We start from the raw sequence: 20,216 nt of genomic DNA, 5'->3' as shown, positions 1-20,216 counted from the left end.
TAAGCCAAATACTATAATAAGAGGTAAAGGATACAATATGATTATAAAAGGGTCTATCCAACAAGAAGATTAAATAAGTGTAAATATTTATGCTCCTAACTTGGAACCAACCAATTACATAAACCAATTAAATAAAATTAAAGAAACACATTGAAAATAATACAACAATAGCAGGAGACATTAACACCCCTCTCACAGTAATGAACAGATCATCTAAGTAGGATATAACATTGAACAAGGGCTTTGAATGATGCACTGGACCAGATGGACTTCACAGACTAGCCTTTTATCCTAAACCAACAGAATATACATCCTTTTTTTTTTTTTTAAGATTTTATTTATTTGTTAGAAAGAGAGGGAAAGACAGACCACAAGCAGAGGCAGACAGAGCAGCAGGCTAGAGGCAGAGGGAGAAGCAGGCTCCCTGCTGAGAAAGGAGCCTGATGTGGGACTCGATCCCAGGACACTGAGATCATGACCTGAGCTGAAGGCAGCCGCTTAACCAACTGAGCCACCCAGGCATCCCCAGAATAGACATTCTTCTTGAGTGCCCATGGAACATTCTCCAGAATACATCACATACTGGGTCATAAATCAGGTTTCAACTGGTACCAAAACATTGAGATTATGCCTGCACACTTTCAGACCACAATGTTTTAAAACTTGCACTCAATCACAGGAGAAAATTTGGAAGGAAACAGACACACTCAGATTAAAGAGCATACTAGTAAAAAACCAATGGCTCAACCAAGAAATTAAAGAAGAATTTTTAAAATGCATGGAAACAAATAAAAAAGAAGAAAATAACAGTTAAGAAACTTTGGGATGTAGGCATCCCAAGGGGATGTATATAGAGAAATATATAGATAGCAATGGAAGTCTTTCTCAAGAAGAAGAAAAGTCTCAAATACACAAGCTAAACTTATACCTAAAAGAACTGGACAAAGAACAGCAAATAAAGCCTAAATCCAGAAGGGGAAGAGAAATAATAAAGATTAGAACAGAAATCAGTGAAATATAATCAAAAGAACAGTAGAATAGATGAATGAAATCAGGAGCTGGTTCTTTGAAAGAATTAATAAGATCACTAAACACCTGGCCAGACTTATCAAAAAGAAAAGTGAAAGATCTCAAGTCAATAAAATCATGAATGAAAGAGGAGAGATCACAACCAATACCAAAGAAATACAAAAAAATTTCAGAGACTATTATGAGCAATTATCTGCCAAAAAATTGGGCAATCTGAAAGTAATGGATGCACTCCTAGGAACATATATACTAAAAATTGAAACAGAAAGAAATAGAAAACCTTAACAGACCCATAACCACCAAAACAATTAAATCAGTAATCAAAAATCTCTGGGGGGGGGGGGGTGGGAAAAGAACCTAGGGCCCAATGGCCTCCCAGCAGAATTCTACCAAACATTTAAAGAAAAATTAGTACCTATTCTCCTGAAGCTATTTTAAAAATAGAAATGAAAACTTCCAAATACATTCTATGAGGCCAACATCACCTTGATCCCCAGACCAAAGTCCCCACCAAAATGGAGAATTAGATACTAATATCTCTGGTAAACATGAATGCAAAAATTCTCAGCAAGATACTAGCTAATAGGATCCAATAGTACATTAATAAGATAATTCACCACAACCAAGTATTTATTCCTGGACTGGAAGGGTGGTTCAACATCTGCAAATCAATCAGTGTGATACACTACATTAATAAAAGAAAGGACAAGAACGATATAATCCTCTCAATAGATGCAGTAAAAGCATGTGACAATATACAGCATCTTTTATTGATTAAATCTCTCTGCAGTGTAAGGACAGAGGGAACAAAATTCAATATTAAAAGCCATATACAGAGGTGCCTGGGTGGCTCAGTGAGTTAAAGCCTCTGCCTTAGACTCAGGTCATGATCTCAGAGTCCTGGGATTAAGCTCTGCATCAGGCTCTCTGCTGAGCAGGGAGCCTGCTTCCCTCTATTTCTCTCTCTCTCTCTCTGCCTGCCTTTCTGCCTACTTGTTATCTCTCTCTGTCAAATAAATAAATAAAATCTTTTTTTTTTTAAAAAGCCATATACAAAAACCCAACAGCCAATATCATTCTCAATGAGGGGAAAATGGAGAGCTTTTCCCCTAATGTCAGAAACACAACAGGGATGTCCACTTTCACCACTGTTATTCAAAACAGTACTAGGAGTCCTAGCCTCAGCAATCAACAACAAAAGAAATAAGAGGCATCCAAATCAGCAAAGAAGAAATAAAACTTTTGCTCTTCCCAGATGACATGAAATGTGGAAGCCCACATTCTATGTGGAAAACCCAAAAGATCCCACCCGAAAATCACTAGAACTTATACAGGAATTCAGCAAAGTGGCAGGCTATAAAATCAATGTTCAGGAGTCAGCTGCATTTCTACACACTAACAATGAGGCAGAAAAACAGAAATCAAAGAATCAATCCCATTTACAATTACACCAAAAACCATAAAATACCTAGAAATAAACCTAACGAAAGAGGGAAGAGATCTATACTCAGAAAACTATAAAGTACTCATGAAAGAAATTGACAAAGACACAAAGAAATGGAAAAACATTTCATGCCCACAGATGAGAACAAATATTGTTAAAATGTCTATGCTACTCAATCAATCCACACATTCAATGCAATCCCTATCAAAATACAATGAACATTTTTCACTGAGCTGGAACAAACAATCCTAAAACTTGTATGGAATCGAAAACAGACCCCAAACAGCCACAGGAATGTTGAAAAAGAAAATCAAAGCTGGTGGCATCACAATGCCCGAATTCAAACTCTATTACAAAGCTGTAAAAATCAAGACAGTATGATACTGGCATAAAAAACAGATCATAGATCCAAGGAACAGAATAGAAACCCCAGAAATGGACCCTCAGCTCTATGGCCAACTAATCTTCAACAAAGTAGGAAAGAATACCCAATGGGAAAAAAACAGTCTCTTCAACAAATGGGGTTGGGAAAACTGAACAGCCACATGCAGAAAAATGAAACTATATCACGTTCTTAGACCACACACAAAGATAAATTAAAAATGCATGAAATACCAAAATGTGACACAGGAATCCATCACAGTCCTAGAGGAGAATGCAGACCTCAGCTGCAGTAACTTCTTGCAAGACATGTCTCCAAAGGCCAGGGAAACAAAAGCAAAAATTAACTATTGGGACTTCGTCAGGATCAAAAACTTTTTCACAACAAAGGAAACGGTTGACAAAACTAAAAAAAAATATTTGCAGGCATCTCATCAGACAAAGGGCTAGTATCCAAAATCGATAAACACCTTACCAACTCAACAGCCAAAAACAAATATTCCAGTCAAGAAATGGGCAGAAGGGGAGGAGTCAAGATGGCGGAGAAGTAGCAGGCTGGGATTACTTCAGCTAGCAGGAGATCAGATAGATAGCTTATCTAAAGATTGTAAACACCTACAAATCCATCGGGAGATCGAAGAGAAGAAGAACAGAAATTCTAGACACAGAAAAACAACCACTTTCTGAAAGATAGGACTGGCAGAGAAGTGAATTCAAAGCAACGGGAAGATAGACTCCAGGGGGAGGGGCCGGCTCCAGGCAAGTGGCGGAGTAATGGAGCACAAAATCAGGACTTTAAAAAGTCTGTTCCACTGAGGGACATGGCTCCAGAGGCTAAACTGGGGTGAAGCCCACACGGAGTCAGCGCGGCCTCAGGTCCCGCAGGGTCATAGAAGGATGGGGGGTGTCTAAGTGTTGCAGAGCTTACAGGTATTAGAACAGGGAAGCGAGTTACAGAGACAGAGCCGACAGTGAGGTCACAGCTCGGGGTTACCTTGAACCGGTCGCAGGCTCGGTGAGCTTGGAGCGTGGCTGGAGGTCAGGCAGACGGGAGTTACTGGGCGCTGCTCTCTGAGGGCGCACTGAGGAGTGGGGCCCCAGGCTCTTGGGTCCTCCAGGCCAGAGGCCAGGAGGCCGCCATTTGTATTCCCATCCTCTGGAACTCTACGGAAAGTGCTCAGGGAACAAAAGCTCCTGAAAGCAAACCTGAGCAGATTACTCAGGCCAGCCCCTGGTAAGGGCAGTGCAATTCTGCCTGGGGCAAAGACAATTGAGAATCACTACAACAGGCCCCTCCCCCAGAAGATCAACAAGAAATCCAGCCAAGACCAAGTTCACCTACCAAGGAGTGCAGTTACAATACCAAGGAGAGCAGCAGAATTCCAGAGGAGGAGAAAGCAAAGCACGGAACTCATGGTTTTCTCCCTATGATTCTTTAGTCTTGCAGATAATTTAATTTTTTTTTCATTTTTTTCCCTTCTTCTGCTAAAATTTTTTTAACTTTTACCCTTTTCTTTTTTAAGTTTTTAGTTTATCTAATATATATTTATTATTTTTATACTTTTCTTTATTTGCTTTCTTTTTTTAATTCTTTTCTTTCTTTCCTTTTTTTTTTCCTTCTTTCTTTCTGAACCTCTTTTTATCCCCTTTCACCCCCCTCACAATATGGGATCTCTACTTATTTGGTTAAAGCATATTTTCCTGGGGTTGTTGCCACCCTTTTAGTATTCTACTTGCTCCTTCATATACTATTATCTGGAAAAAATGACAAGGGGGAAAAATTCACCACAAAAAAAAAAAAAAAAAAAAGAACAAGAGGCAGTACCTAAGGCTAGGGACCTAATCAATACAGACATTGGTAATATGGCAGATCTAGAGTTCAGAATGACAATTCTCAAGGTTCTAGCCGGGTCAAAAAAGGCATGGAAGATATTAGAGAAACCCTCTCGGGAGATATAAAAGCCTTTTCTGGAGAAATAAAAGAACTAAAATCTAACCAAGTTGAAATCAAAAAAGCTATTAAGGAGATGGAATCAAAAATGGAGGCTCTCACTGCTACGATAAATGAGACAGAAGAAAGAATTAGCGATATAGAAGACCAAATGACAGAGAATAAAGAAGCTGAGCAAAGAGGGACAAACAGCTACTGGAACATGAGGGGAGAATTCGAGAGATAAGTGACAGCATAAGATGAAACAACATTAGAATATTTGGGATTCCAGAAGAAGAAGAAAGAGAGAGGGGAGCATAAGATATACTGGAGAGAATTATTGGGGAGAATCTCCCCCAATATGGCAAAGGGAACAAGCATCAAAATCCAGGAGGTGCAGAGAATGCCCCTCAAAATCAATATGAATAGGCCCACACCCCGTCACCTAATAGAAAAATTTACAAGTCTTAGTGACAAAGAGAAAATCCTGAAAGCAGCCCGGGACAAGAAGTCTGTAACATACAATGGTAAAAATATTAGATTGGCAGCAGACTTATCCACAGACCTGGAAGGCCAGAAAGAGCTGGCATGATATATTCAGAGCACTAAATGAGAAAAACATGCAGCCAAAAATACTATATCCAGCTAGGCTATCATTGAAAATAGAAGGAGAGATTAAAAGCTTCCAGGACAAGCAAAAACTGAAAGAATTGGCAAACACCAAACCAGCTCTACAGGAAATATTGAAAGGGGTCCTAAAGCAAACAGAGAGCCTACAAGTGGTAGATCACAAAGGAACAGAGACAATATACAGTAACAGTCACCTTACACGCAATACAATGGCACTAAATTCATATCTCTCAATAGTTACCCTGAATGTTAATGGGCTAAATGCCCCTGTCAAAAGACACAGGATATTAGAATGGATTAAAAAACAAAACCCATCTAAAAAAAAAAAAAAAAAAACAAAACCCATCTATATTTGCCTATAAGAAACTCATTTTAAGCCTGAAGACACCTCCAGATTTAAAGTGAGGGGGTGGAAAACAATTTACCATGCTAATGGACATCAGAAGAAAGGCAGTGGCAATCCTTATATCAGATCAATTCGATTTTAAGCCAAAGACTATAATAAGAGATGAGGAAGGACACTATATCATACTCAAAGGGTCTGTCCAACAAGAAGTTCTAACAATTTTAAATGTCTATGCCCCCAACGTGGGAGCAGCCAACTATATAAACCAATTAATAACAAAATCAAAGAAACACATCAAGAATAATACAATAATAGTAGGGGGCTTTAACACTCCCCTCACTGAAATGGACAGATCATCCAAGCAAAAGATCAGCAAGGAAATAAAGGCCTTAAACGACACACTGGACCAGATGGACATCACAGATATATTCAGAACATTTCATCCCAAAGCAACAGAATACACATTCTTCTCTAGTGCACATGGAACATTCTCCAGAATAGATCACATCCTCGGTCCTAAATCAGGACTCAACCGGTATCAAAAGATTGGGATCATTCCCTGCATATTTTCAGACCACTATGCTCTAAAGCTAGAACTCAACCACAAAAGGAAGTTTGGAAAGAACCCAAATACATGGAGACTAAACAGCATCCTTCTAAAGAATGAATGGGTAAACCGGGAAATTAAAGAAGAATTGAAAAAAATCATGGAAACAAATGATAATGAAAACACAAAATATCAAAATCTGTGGGACAAAACAAAGGCAGTCCTGAGAGGAAAATATATAGTGGTACAAGCCTTTCTCAAGAAACAAGAAAGGTCTCAGGTACACAACCTAACCCTACACCTAAAGGAACTGGAGAAAGAACAAGAAAGAAACCCTAAACCCAGCAGGAGAAGAGAAATCATAAAGATCAGAGCAGAAATCAATGAAATACAAACCAAAAAAACAATAGAACAAATCAACAAAACTAGGAGCTGGTTCTTTGAAAGAATTAATAAAATTGATAACCCCCTGGCCAGACTTATCAAAAAGCAAAGAGAAAGGACCCAAATAAATAAAATTATGAATGAAAGAGGAGAGATCACAGCTAACACCAAAGAAATACAAACAATTATAAGAACATACTATGAGCAACTCTATGCCAACAAATTTGACAATCTGGAAGAAATGGATGCATTCCTAGAAACATATAAACTACCACAACTGAACCAGGAAGAAAGAGAAAGCCTGAACAGACCCATAACCGGTAAGGAGATTGAAACAGTCATCAAAAATCTCCAAACAAACAAAAGCGGTGGGCCAGACGGCTTCCTGGGGGAGTTCTACCAAACATTTAAAGAAGAACTAATTCCTACTCTCCTGAAACTGTTCCAAAAAATAGAAATGGAAGGAAAACTTCCAAACTCATTTTATGAGGCCAGCATCACCACGATCCCAAAACCAGATAAGGATCCAATTAAGAAAGAGAGCTATAGACCAATATCCTTGATGAACACAGATGCGAAAATTCTCACCAAAATACTAGCCAATAGGATTCAACAGTACATTAAAAGGATTATTCACCACGACCAAGTGGGATTTATTCCAGGGCTGCAAGGTTGGTTCAACATCCGCAAATCAATTAATGTGATACAACACATCAATAAAAGAAAGAACAAGAACCATATGATACTCTCAATAGATCCTGAAAAAGCATTTGACAAAGTACAGCATCCCTTCCTGATCAAAACTCTTCAAAGTGTAGGGATAGAGGGCACATACCTCAATATTATCAAAGCCATTTATGAAAAACCCACCGCAAATATCATTCTCAATGGAGAAAAACGAAGAGCTTTTCCGCTAAGGTCAGGAACATGGCAGAGATGTCCACTATCACCACTGCTATCAACATAGTACTAGAAGTCCTAGCCTCAGCAATCAGACAACAAAAGGAAATTAAAGGCATCCAAATCGGCAAAGAAGAAGTCAAACTATCACTCTTCACAGATGATATGATACTATATGTGGAAAACCCAAAAGACTCCACTCCAAAACTGCTATGACTTGTAGAGGAATTCAGTAAAGTGTTAGGATATAAAGTCAATGCACAGAATTCAGTTGCATTTCTCTACACCACAACAAGACAGAAGAAAGAGAAATTAAAGAGTCAATCCCATTTACAATTGCACTCAAAACCATAAGATACCTAGGAATAAACCTAACCAAAGAGGCACCTAACCAAAGAATCTATACTCAGAAAACTATAAAGTACACATGAAAGAAATTGAGGAAGACAGAAAGAAATAGAAAAATGTTCCATGCTCCTGGATTGGAAGAATAAATATTGTGAAAATGTCTATGCTACCTAAAACAATCTACACATTTAATGCAATTCCTATCAAAGTACCATCCATCTTTTTTAAAGAAATGGAACAAATAATCCAAAAATTTATATAGAACCAGAAAAGACCTCAAATAGCCAAAGGGATATTGAAAAAGAAAGCCAAAGTTGGTGGCATCACAATTCCGGACTTCAAGCTCTATTACAAGGCTGTCATCATCAAGACAGCATGATACTGGCACAAAAACAGACACATAGATCAATGGAACAGAATAGAGAGCCCAGAAATAGACCCTCAACTCTATGGTCAACTCATCTTCGACAAAGCAGGAAAGAATGTCCAATGGAAAAAAGACAGCCTCTTTAATAAATGGTGTTGGGAAAATTGGACAGCCACATGCAGAAAAATGAAATTGGACCATTTCCTTACACCACACATGAAAATAGACTCAAAATGGATGAAGGACCTCAGTGTGAGAAAGGAATCCATCAAAATCCTTGAGGAGAACACAGGCAGCAACCTCTGCAACCTCAGCTGCAGCAACTTCTTCCTAGGAACATCGCCAAAGGCAAGGCAAGCAAGGGCAAAAATGAAATATTGGGATTTCATCAAGATCAAAAGCTTTTGCACAGCAAAGGAAACAGTTAACAAAATCAAAAGACAACTGACAGAATGGGAGAAGATATTTGCAAATGACATATGAGATAAAAGACTAGTGTCCAAAATCCATAAAGAACTTAGCAAACTCAACACCCAAAGAACAAATAATCCAATCAAAAAATGGGCAGAGGACATGAACAGACATTTCTACAAAGAAGACATCCAGATGGCCAACAGACACATGAAAAGGTGCTCCATATCACTCGGCATCAGGGATATACAAATGAAAACCACAAGGAGATATCGCCTCACACCAGTCAGAATGGCTAAAATTAACAAGTCCGGAAATGACAGACGCTGGCGAGGATGTGGAGAAAGGGGAACCCTCCTACACTGTTGGTGGGAATGCAAGCTGGTGCAGCCACTCTGGAAAACAGCATGGAGGTTCCTCAAAATGTTGAAAATAGAACTGCCCTATGACCCAGCAATTGCACTATTGGGTATTTACCCTAAAGATACAAACGTAGTGATCCGAAGGGGCACGTGCACCCTAATGTTTATAGCAACAATGTCCACAATAGCCAAACTATGGAAAGAACCTAGATGTCCATCAACAGATGAATGGATCAAGAAGATGTGGTATATATACACAATGGAATACTATGCAGCCATCAAAAGAAATGAAATCTTGCCATTTGGGACAACATGGATGGAACTAGAGCGTATCATGCTTAGCGAAATAAGTCAAGCGGAGAAAGATAGCTATCGTATGATCTCCCTGATATGAGGAAGTGGTGATGCAACATGGGGGCTTAAGGGGGTAGGAGAAGAATCAATGAAACAAGATGGGATTGGGAGGGAGACAAACCATAAGTGACTCTTAATCTCACAAAACAAACTGAGGGTTTCTGGGGGGAAAGGAGTTGGGAGAAGGAGGGTGGGGTTGTGGACACTGGGGAGGGTATGTGCTTTGGTGAGTGCTGTGAAGTGTGTAAACCTGGTGATTCACAGACCTGTACCCCTGGGGATAAAAATATATTATATGTTTATAAAAAAAAAAAAAAGAAATGGGCAGAAGACATGAAGACATGAACAGACATTTCTCCAAACAAGACATTCAAATGGCTAACAGACACATGAAAAAATGTTCAGCATCACTAGCCATCAGGGAAATACAGATCAAAACCACAATGAGATACCATCCTACACCAGTTAGAATGGCAAAAATTAAGAAGACAGGGAACAACAAATGTTGGTGAGAATGTGGAGAAAGGGGAACCCTCTTACACTGTTCATGGGAAAGCATGCTGATACATCCACTCTGGAAAACAGTATGGAGGTCCCTTAAGATGCTAAAAATAGAGCTACCCTATGACCCAGCAATTGAACTACTAGGTATTTACCCCAGAGATGCAGATATAGTGACAAGAGGGGCACATGCACCCCAATGTTCATAGCAGCAATGTCCTTAATATCCAAAATATAGAAAGAGTCCAGATATCCATAGTCAAATGAATGGACAAAGAAAATGTGATAAATATATATATTATATATGATATATGTAATGTATATAATATAATATATAAATATATAATATAAAATAAATTATATATTATAATTATATATATACATATATATTGGAAAGTTACTCAGGTATCAAAAAGAATGAAATCTGCCATTTGCAATGATGTGGCTGGAACTAGAGGATATTATGCTAAGTGAAATAAGTCAGTCAGAGAAAGACAAATATGATATTTGTTAGTCTCCAAATACATTTATTGCCCTTCCCTCATCTAGTCATTTTGAGGGAGTACAATGAGTCGCTAATGACCCTACAGGCTGCATCTTCTTGGTTCTTATATCCACAGAATATTGGAGGACAGAATGAAGGGATAAGGCAAGCTAGTACTGTCCCCCATATTGTTTCAGGTGTCACCTCAGGGAGTAGCAGTGAACTACTGCTCAATTTCCTGCAAAACCAGTCTGCCATTCTGGCTGCCATTTCTTCCAGATAACCCTACTTCTTGGGTTCTATTAAAAACCAACTTCTTTTATCTCAAGTATAGGGATGTTAGCAGCTTCATACTGTTACAAATCTCAGGGTTTCTTCAATATATCTTGTTTGGATTTACAACCCATTTATCACTTGGGATACCAATGTTCTGCATTAAATAGCCTCCCTTATAAATAATAATAAGTTGTTTCTATTTTCATAGTTAGATCCCTTCTGACACAGGGTAATCAATGACTTCATAAAAATCCAGATAATATCAATTTATTTCACTGTCATGATTATTGTTGCCTTCATAAATGTTATACCTTTCATCAGAACATCCATAATATTTTATTTCTCTAATTCAGGGCTTCCAACCTTATCACTGTTGACATTTTGGGCTGGATAATCCTTTGTTGAAGGAGACTATACTGTGCATTGTATAATATTTAGAAAAATCCTTGGCCTCTACTTACTAGATGCCAGTAATCCCTCTCTCCTAGGCTATGATCACCAAAACTGTCTCCAGACATTGCCAAGTGTCTCCTGCAGTGAGGGTGTGGGGCAAAACTGCCTCATGTTGAGAACCACTGCTTTAATCAAAAAACTGATGAAAAACACTGAAGTTATTTCTTTTTCTCCTTTAAAGCAATGATTTATACTTTGACTAATGCCTGACTATTGTGTTTTAGTATGGTTATTAGAGTTCAATAGACATGACTGTAGCCCATTATATGTATGATAATTTTATTTTTTCAGTCTGCATCTTCAGTCACTTGCCAATACAAAGTGTCCATCCTATAGAATGAAATGTTGCATATAACTCCACAAAGATGTCTCAGAGATATTCTGAACTGTGCTGCCGTCTTGTATGGACACCTTTCCATGTTCATTCATTCATTCGACCCATATTTATTGATTATTTACAGAGTGTTAGGCTCCTTTCTAAGCACATAGATGAGCAATTTAAGAAGGGCGGAAGTAATGCTTTCAGTCTGTCCTAGCAGGGCATAACTGCATGTCATCAAGAGCTGCCATGTAAGAAGAAACCACTCTTCTGGGAGTCGGAGGTGGTTTTTCTCAAGTCCTGCTTTAATTAATGGAGACTTCCTCTTACAAGGATATGTCATTATAGGCTGAGCCAAATGTCAGAAAATAGGATGCACTTGGGTCCCATATTGGGCCACACAATGAATGAATGAGCAACTTGTTAATGACAATGTGGATTAGAAACCATGGGACCATGGTCATGTGAAAACCATGTAGATGTAGCAATGCAGATCAAGTCCCCTGACTTCCTTTGTGGTCACTTCCTTTTGTGGTCACTTAGATTTTCCTCTTCTTTCTATGAAGGTAAGCAGAGATTCCCTTTAGAATCTCATTGACATAAAGTTAGCTTGTATCCATTTAATAAATAATAATAGTCCCCTTGTTCAGTTATCATTTTTGTAATTTTGAAATTTATTGATTGTCTATATATCCAGCAAGCAAATGTGTTTATTCCTATTATTCAAACATCTTTAAAACTGTCCTAAACTGGATGGAGTTTGACATGTTCTATAACCTGGCCTTGAATAGTCATGGTATTCCTTCCAGTTCTGAGAAACAGGAATCCTTGGGACACTGTGTAAACTCTGTCTACTCATCTTTTATTCTTTTGTTCTTGTTCTCATATATTTATTCATGATGGACAAGTATCGCACTGTATGTTACTGACTAAACCATATGCCTGACTGTTTTGATAATGGTGCAGTGAATGTGGTGATGGAGAAAATTAAGAAGCTTCTAGGGCCATGTAGCAGCTTAATAAATATAGTAGAATTATCACTGGTATTATTATAGTATCTAAATGTATATTTGGTGCATTTGAATAAGTTAGTGACTATGCATTGAAAATAGGAAATCATCAACAGTGGGTCACAGAATTACTTGCCAGTGAGGATTGCCTTGGCCAGAGGTTACTTTAAGGAATGGTCAAGTTTCCTTCCGGTGAGTGCCCACCCTATAAGGATCCCAGGAATAGCTATTGGTTAGAACACAGCAGATTTTCCAAGCCCCTCAAAGGAAGATGAAGCAAGTGCAGTTAAAACAGGTACACCCCACATATGTCTCCAGTGGTTGCCTCACCTGTTCTTCCCACTCTTGATCTCCCTATACCTGCTCCTTCCCTATCAACCTCCTGACTGCTTTCTTCACATCCTTATTCCTCAGTGTGTAGATCAGAGGGTTGAGTGTTGGAGCAAGGATCATGTATAGCACCGCCAGTGCTGTGCTCTGGTCCTGGGAGTAGTTGTCCTTGGGCTGCAGATACAAAAACATAATGGTCCCATAGAAGAGTGAGACTACCATTAGGTGGGAGGCACAGGTCCCAAAGGCCTTTTTCCTTCCTTCTGCTGGGCGCATTTTTACTACGGCTCTGGTGATGCACAGATAAGTGGTCAAGATGATGGAGACAGGCATGCCTAGGATGATTAGCCGGGCGATAAACATTTTAGATTCTGTTGGGCCAGTATCCACACAGGAGAGTTTAACAATGATCAACAGTTCACAAAAGAAATGGTTCACACGCCGGTTTCCACATCGAGGCAGCACTATGGCCATTGAGGACTGTAGAAAGGAGTTGGCAAAACCAGAACACCAGGAAGCTGCGGTCTATTGCCATCACTGCAAGGAGAACACACTCAGTGGAGCCAAGTGCCAAGGCCACCCAGTACTGGACCATGCAGCCAGCATAGCTAATCTTCTTGTTGCCACCCCACATGTTCACGAGCATCTGAGGGACAATGCTGGTAGTGAAGCAGAGGTCTAGAACAGAGAGGTTTCTAAGGAAGAAGTACATGGGTGTGTGGAATCCAGTGTCCAGGATCGAGAGCAAGATGATGGCCACATTGCCCACAAGGGTTATCGTGTAGAATGTCAGGACAAAGAGGGAGAGAATCAGCTCTAACTCAGGCCGCTCAGAGAAGCCCACTAAGATGAAATCCCCACCTGTGCTGTCATTAGCTGTTTCAATCTCCTCTTCAGCCCTATCACTGCAGGAGATCCCACACACTCTGCAGTGGGATTTAAGAATAAGTGGGTAATTAATATACATAATGGATTTAAGCATGGTCCTTAGATGTGACCTAAATTCTATATTTTTGCTTCTTATTTTCCTTTCTATCTTATTTCTCCTGGCAATTGGATGAAACTCCTGTAGGTACATGACTTCCACAGTAATAAATGTATCACAACCAATTTCAGTTATAAACACAAACAGCATCTAAGTTCACTAATTTGAAAGCCCGATCCCATGAATACTAAAAATTCATAATCTGATTAACATTCAGTCTTATCCTCTCCCCAGATAGGACTCCTTCCTGGTGACACCCTTGTGCTTGAGGGAAAGGATTTGGGCAGTTTCTCTCTCCCCCTGCCCCTGACCATAGGGTCCTCCTATTTGGGAAGTGCATAGGGGAAGGGAAGGAGTTACAAAACAGTTCTTACTCTCTGAGCCTAGGAGATGTTTAAAGAGCTGACTCTTCTCTCATGGGAAGAGCTCAGGTTCTTAGAAGCTTCCTTACTGGGACAACAATTTGGCCGGTTCCCAGCCTGGGCTGGTGCATCTCCTCCTATGAAGCTTCCATCAACTTTTGCAGCCTCTGGAGATCCAGCATTCTCTCCCAGCATCATACTATTTGATCCCTTTGTCCCACTGATGGCCCTATTGGTTTAGACTTGGGACAACCCTGCACTAGCTCTCCCTTTTCCTGTGGAAGGTCCCTTTCATATTTGTCTCAAAACCACTGCAGCAGCCAAGATGGTTTTGAATCTGCACTGTAGTAGCTGTTGGCTCTTTTCTCATCCCCCAGAATTTCTGACCTGGTCCACTCTGCTCTCTCCCAACTAAAATATGCACTTACTGAAATCCCCAAGTAGCTCTTGGGAAGTCTCCCACCATTGGGAGCAAGTACTTCAAAACACCCTTTCCTATTTGAAGGGAATGGTTTCAGACTCAGGCTATTGTTCATTCCAAACGAATCTTCACAAATTCTCTAATTATCTCCTCTCAATTTTTAAAATGATTTTATTTATTTATTTTAGAGATAGAACAAGTAGGGGCAGGGGGCAGAGAGAAAGGGAGAAGACTCCCTGCTGTGCAAAGAACAATGCAGGGCTCCATCCCAGGACCCTGAGGTCATGATCTGAGCCCAAGGCAGATGCTTAACTGACAGAGTCACCCAGGTCACCCCTCCTCCTACGCTCTTGACTTATTTAAATTTTCATGTGGATGAAACTACTCTGGATGACTAGTCTGAGAATGATAAAATCACTTAAAAAATAATTTTCTTATAAATTATACATATGATTGTATGTTTCACATCCTTTTTAATTTGAGTCAAATATAAGGCAACCAGATTCATTTTATTCTTATGTACCAGAGGCAATGGAACACTCAGTTTTGTGGGACAAAATTTTGTGAGACACCCACTTTCTTGGAGTAGCTCCTGTCAATGATAGTAAGGCAATAGATCTCTAATAAATGAGCTAGAAGGTAAAGTAATTTGAGTACTTTAAATAGGAATTATAAAAAATGGTACAAAGAAAGAAAGCAAAATTAGATAACAAATTCACTCTATTGGAACAGAAGTTAAAGGAGAAATCAGACAGTGAAGCAAAAGGTCATCTCCATCTGTACCATTAAAAATGTCTACCTCGATTCTTTCTCTGACTTTTCCAGTTATCCCTCTTCTGTTAAACAGAAATACTTCATAGAATTGTCTTGGAGATAGAGTGCCACTGACTTCAGTAAGTTTTGAGATATTCAGGTCTTTCAAACTGTATTTTCCCCTTCACTACTCATTGAATTAAGAAAGACTTTTTCTTAGAGCTTCTGGCCTCCCTCCTTGCAACAGTATCTTATCTCTCTATTGGTATGCAGGTTATTATCTGCACTCTTCATGCCTTTGGACTGAGCATATTGAGATGGTAAGGGTGGGGCAATGGTGTATATAAAATATTCTTTGTGTCTTTGTCCACAGTTCATTAGAACTAATGATTAAACAAATTTAATAAGGAAGCTTTTACATACTGTAAGAGTGAATAATTTTCTAATAATTTATGCATAAATTTAAAAACTCACTACGAATTAAAACAAAGTGAGGAGACAGGGGAAGGAAAATTGATTGGGAATAATTTGGGATTGCACAGAAGCAAGGGGGAAACATACAGGATGTAATGGTAGAGCCAATTTATAAGTGAAAAATTGAGTTCTCAGACACCCTGAGGACAGAGCTCAGAGATGTGACAATGTTCATTATTAAATCTCCATCAGTTTTGTTCATTAATAAGTCTCCATCCGCTGTCAAATGTCTGGCAAGTGACAAGTGCATATTAATATCTTTTTAAAGTCAGTTAATATCTGTTTAAAGATCTCGAGTGTGTGACCTTTGAACCAAAACTGGAAACTCATATTTTGTTTGACTCACATAAAACTTTTAAAATTGGGGGATTTTATTTTTTAATTACAATTTCTAGTATCTCGTTTAAAAATTGGTGTAGCAAAAAAAAAAAAAAAAAAAAAATTGGTGTAGCACCAAGCCAATATTCATCTACAATGCTAATTTGTTGGGGGTAAACTTTAAGCAGACATTCCTCTCTAGTTCCCAGTCTTCACTACTGTCTATCTCCCCGCCCCACACTGCCTCACATATCCACCTTGCCCCATCTACTGTCTTTGGCCATTTGAGATTAAACTCCATACATCCATTGCCAAATCAAGGTCTTGCCATCATGTGACTCTGTGGTTCCATCAACCCCAGGCCCTATGAAGACTCTGCAGTTTTCTATGCATTTGATTACAAATTATTTCATGTTCTTCCTGTGGAAGTGGGCTTGACATATATTATATATCTTTGTAATATGAACTTGGCAAACTGAAACAAGAGGTAAAACCCTATGTACAGGTAGAGAAAATTCAATTCTTCACTTCTTTGGACTACTTTGAAGTCTTTAAATTTTACAAAAGCCAGTTATAATAAAAATAATCTGACAGCTGCTTTTTACTTTTTTATATCATGATAATTGAACCACAAAATGAACTACCACACGACGTCTTTCTTAGAAAAACTGTTCAGATTCTCCATGGGGAGAATAAGGAGACACGAGGAAAATGGTGATGGTGAAGAGAAAAGGTTTAATTGGAATAAGAGGAATGAGTTCATCAAAGAGTTATACAGGTTTGCTAAAATTTGATAAAGAACTAAGGATATTAAACTCATCATAATCAATGATAGATGAGTTCACTCAGTGATTCTTGTTTGAACTGATTCAGAAAACTTGAATCAGGCTAAAATGTACAGCCTAGAGTATTAAACATGAAATCAAGAGGACTCTGTCTGGCTCAGCCATTTACTACATATGTGAACTTGGGAATGTCTTTAACCTTTGTGGGTCTTGGTTTAAAAAATGAAAATATTGGGGCACCTGGGTGGCTTAAAACAAGGTGAGGAGACAGGAGAAAGAAAATTGATTGGGAGTAATTTGGGATTGCACAGAAGCAAGGGGGATACATATATAATGGGAGAGCCAGTTTATAAGTGAAGTTAAGCCTCTGACTTCCGCTCAGGTCAGGATCTCAGGATCCTGAGATCAAGAGAGCCCAATGCCACATCGGGCTCTCTGCTCAGCGGGGAACCTGCTTCCCCTCTCTCTCTGCCTGCCTCTCTGCCTACTTGTGATCTCTCTCTCTGTCAAATAAATAAATAAAATCTTTTAAAAAAAATTTTTAAGTGACAATATCATAATATTTTTTCATAGGGTTATCTTGAAAATTATAGAAGATTATACACATGAACGTTAAACTGTTAACTGGTTCCAAAGTTCATGATTACTAAACTGTAATATAATAGTGCTTGTATTATTATAGGTGGTTATTCATATAATCCCCTTGTAGTTATAGCTCCTAGTGCCTGGCACATACCAGGCAATTGGTAAATGTTTATTGAGTAGAGGGTGAAGAGTAGAGGGGGAGCTGCCAGTTATTCAACAAAAACCATTGCCAATCCTGACTACTCAGGATTGTAAAAAGAATGGAGGAAAGATCAAGCGTTCAACCCCAGTTGTCATCTTTATTATAAAGAAGTGTCCTTTTAATTAAAAAAAAAAAAAACCACCTTTGTAGAACCTTAAAGGCATTAATGACCCAGTTTTATGCCAATGTGGAAAGTCTAATTTGGGCACTCATGAGACCTATGTCCTGGCTTTTCAGTCCCTCCCAGCTACAACCCTGCATCTAGAGAGATTGAGGGTAAAGAAACAATACTCACCTTCGCACACATTTTTCAGTCTGATGTGTTAAAAGTTATGTTTCTCTCACACTCTTTATCACACATAAAGTCCTAGTGTGGGTAGAGAAATCCGAATACTTGGGTAGAGAAGGGAAGCTCTGCTAGGGCTCTCTCAGACACAGGGGTCTCATCTCCCTACCACAACCAAAGTAATTGCCCAAGCAGCAAGATGCAGAACTGAGTTTTCTCCTTGCCAAGGCTAACAAGTCTTCATTTCAGAGTGAGTAAAACTTATCCACCACAACAGCATAGTGGGACCAAGGACAAAAGGTGGGATTTAGCAAAACCTGCCAGCACCTCCTTTTGCTTCTCTTCTTATCATTCTTTTCTGCTTTAGCCCACGAACTATTTGTTTGTGTCCCACTCTTAGAAATTATTATATGCCCCCAAGTCATGTCCTCATCCTCTTCTCATTTCCCTCCCAGAAATGGGCAAAGACATGATCCTGAGTCTTTAAAAAAAAAAAAAAAAAAAGAGTTTGTAATGGATCAAGGTTAATATCTAGTACACCTAGGTTTCTATAAGCTATGTCAATTTCTGGCACCTGTCAGCTGAGAGCCTGTCCATTGTGCTCAATGAACCCCAAGATGTATCAAGATGTTGATTTAGCCTGGTGGCTAGGAGTTCTTTCTTCCCCTCCAAAAGACTTAGTTCGTGATTTCAGGCAACTTTTATAGTAAGTGCCCAGGGAGCTTTGAGAAGTGTGATGACCCCGTGTTTCAAATCCATTGCAACCTTCACTTGTTTACTCTGCAAAAACATCTCTGAAGGAAGAGCCCCTAAGTGATCAATTATTGTGAAATGATGAGGGGCCTCGGGAGAAGGAATAAGTAGCAAGAAGGATGAACTTCCTGAGGCACCGAAGCCTGTTTCTCCACATCTTCTCTGAAGTTTAAAAATATCTAGGTTAATAAATGTGTTATTAAATTCTTAGGAGTATTTATATAGTCCCCAACATTTTATTGGTCTGAATAGAAAGAAGAATAAACTAGATACTCTTGGGGAACAGAATAAAAGGAAGAACCAAAAAACAAAGGAGCAGACTCCCTATTCATAATATCTCATCATTTTTTTACTATGATTAAGGTGTATGGTATTTATAGCAGTGATTTTGGCTGAATTTACACCAATAAGACAGTTTGAGAGATAAACAATAAAATAAAGCTAGGCTACAAAATGTTTTCTGTTACATCCTTCAATTTACCCAATAAAAATTAGCATACTCTTCATTCCCATACAGTAACTTCTGGATTGAGACTAGGGACATAGTTTTCACTCACTATGTAGACATCTGGTTTTTAAAAATTCAGGTGAATTGAGTAAATTAATATTTTCAGTTTAAAACATAAAAGGCCCAGCTAAACATTGCCTTACTGTATGACCCAGCAATCATAGTACTAGGTATTTACCTGACAGGTTTCAAACTTTATGCCCCACACAAAAACTTGCATGTGATTGTTGATACCAGCTTTATTTTTTAAAGATTTTATTTATTCATTTGACAGAAAGCACAAGCAGAGGGAGCAGCAGGTAGAAAGAGAAGCAGACTCCTTCTAGCAAGGGGCCTATTGTAGGACTCGATCCCAGGACCCTGGGATCATGACCTGAGCCAAAGGCAGTTGCTTAACTGACTGAGCCACCTAAGCATCCCTGTTGCTACCAGCTTTATGAACAACCATCCAAAATGAGAAGTGCACAAGATGTCCTTCAGTAGATGAATAATAAATAAAGTAGTACATCCATACAGTGGAATACTGTTCAGCAATTTTTTTAAAGGGCTATCAATCCATGCAAAGAAATGGATGAAGCTTAAGTTTATATTTTTTAAGTAAAAGAAGCCAGTCTACATTAAATTCTCGAAGCAGGCTCCCACTTTGAAATGGAAATCTTCTCATGGAATCTTCAGATGCAACAAAAACTCTGGGGATGGCACCCAAAATTGCTTTATAAGCATAGAGGTTTTAATCTGAGTAAGAGCAGCTCAGAAATTAGGAATGATCCTGTTACTGTGGATCAGGATCAAAGGGCAGAGGGTTGGGTAACTGCAGAGAAGACACTGACGCACTGCCAAGTAAGATTCTTGGGTAAATACCAAGAGTTCAATGAAGAAAGAATTGCTTAAAGAAATAAAAACAGAACCAGAAGGAAGAGGATAGTTTGGGAGGCTTTCTACTTTGAGGGGGATATCTGTGTGTGCTTGATCTTGCTC

General features: G+C 38.9%; 1 protein-coding gene across 1 annotated transcript; it reads right to left on the bottom strand.

Annotated features, from left to right (window-relative positions):
• Window positions 1-12,830: 12,830 nt before the first annotated feature.
• LOC131831200 (olfactory receptor 2Y1B) lies at window positions 12,831-13,788 on the bottom strand. Its single transcript, XM_059173375.1, is given in 2 exon segments — window positions 12,831-13,326; window positions 13,328-13,788. Coding segments are annotated over 2 exon segments (957 nt in total).
• Window positions 13,789-20,216: the final 6,428 nt, after the last annotated feature.

The sequence above is a fragment of the Mustela lutreola genome, chromosome 5 (genome assembly GCF_030435805.1).
Source record: "Mustela lutreola isolate mMusLut2 chromosome 5, mMusLut2.pri, whole genome shotgun sequence".
In the NCBI taxonomy this organism is placed as follows: Eukaryota; Metazoa; Chordata; class Mammalia; order Carnivora; family Mustelidae; genus Mustela; species Mustela lutreola.
Note: the sequence above shows the minus strand (reverse complement) of the source record. Positions and strands in the feature narration are given on the sequence as shown.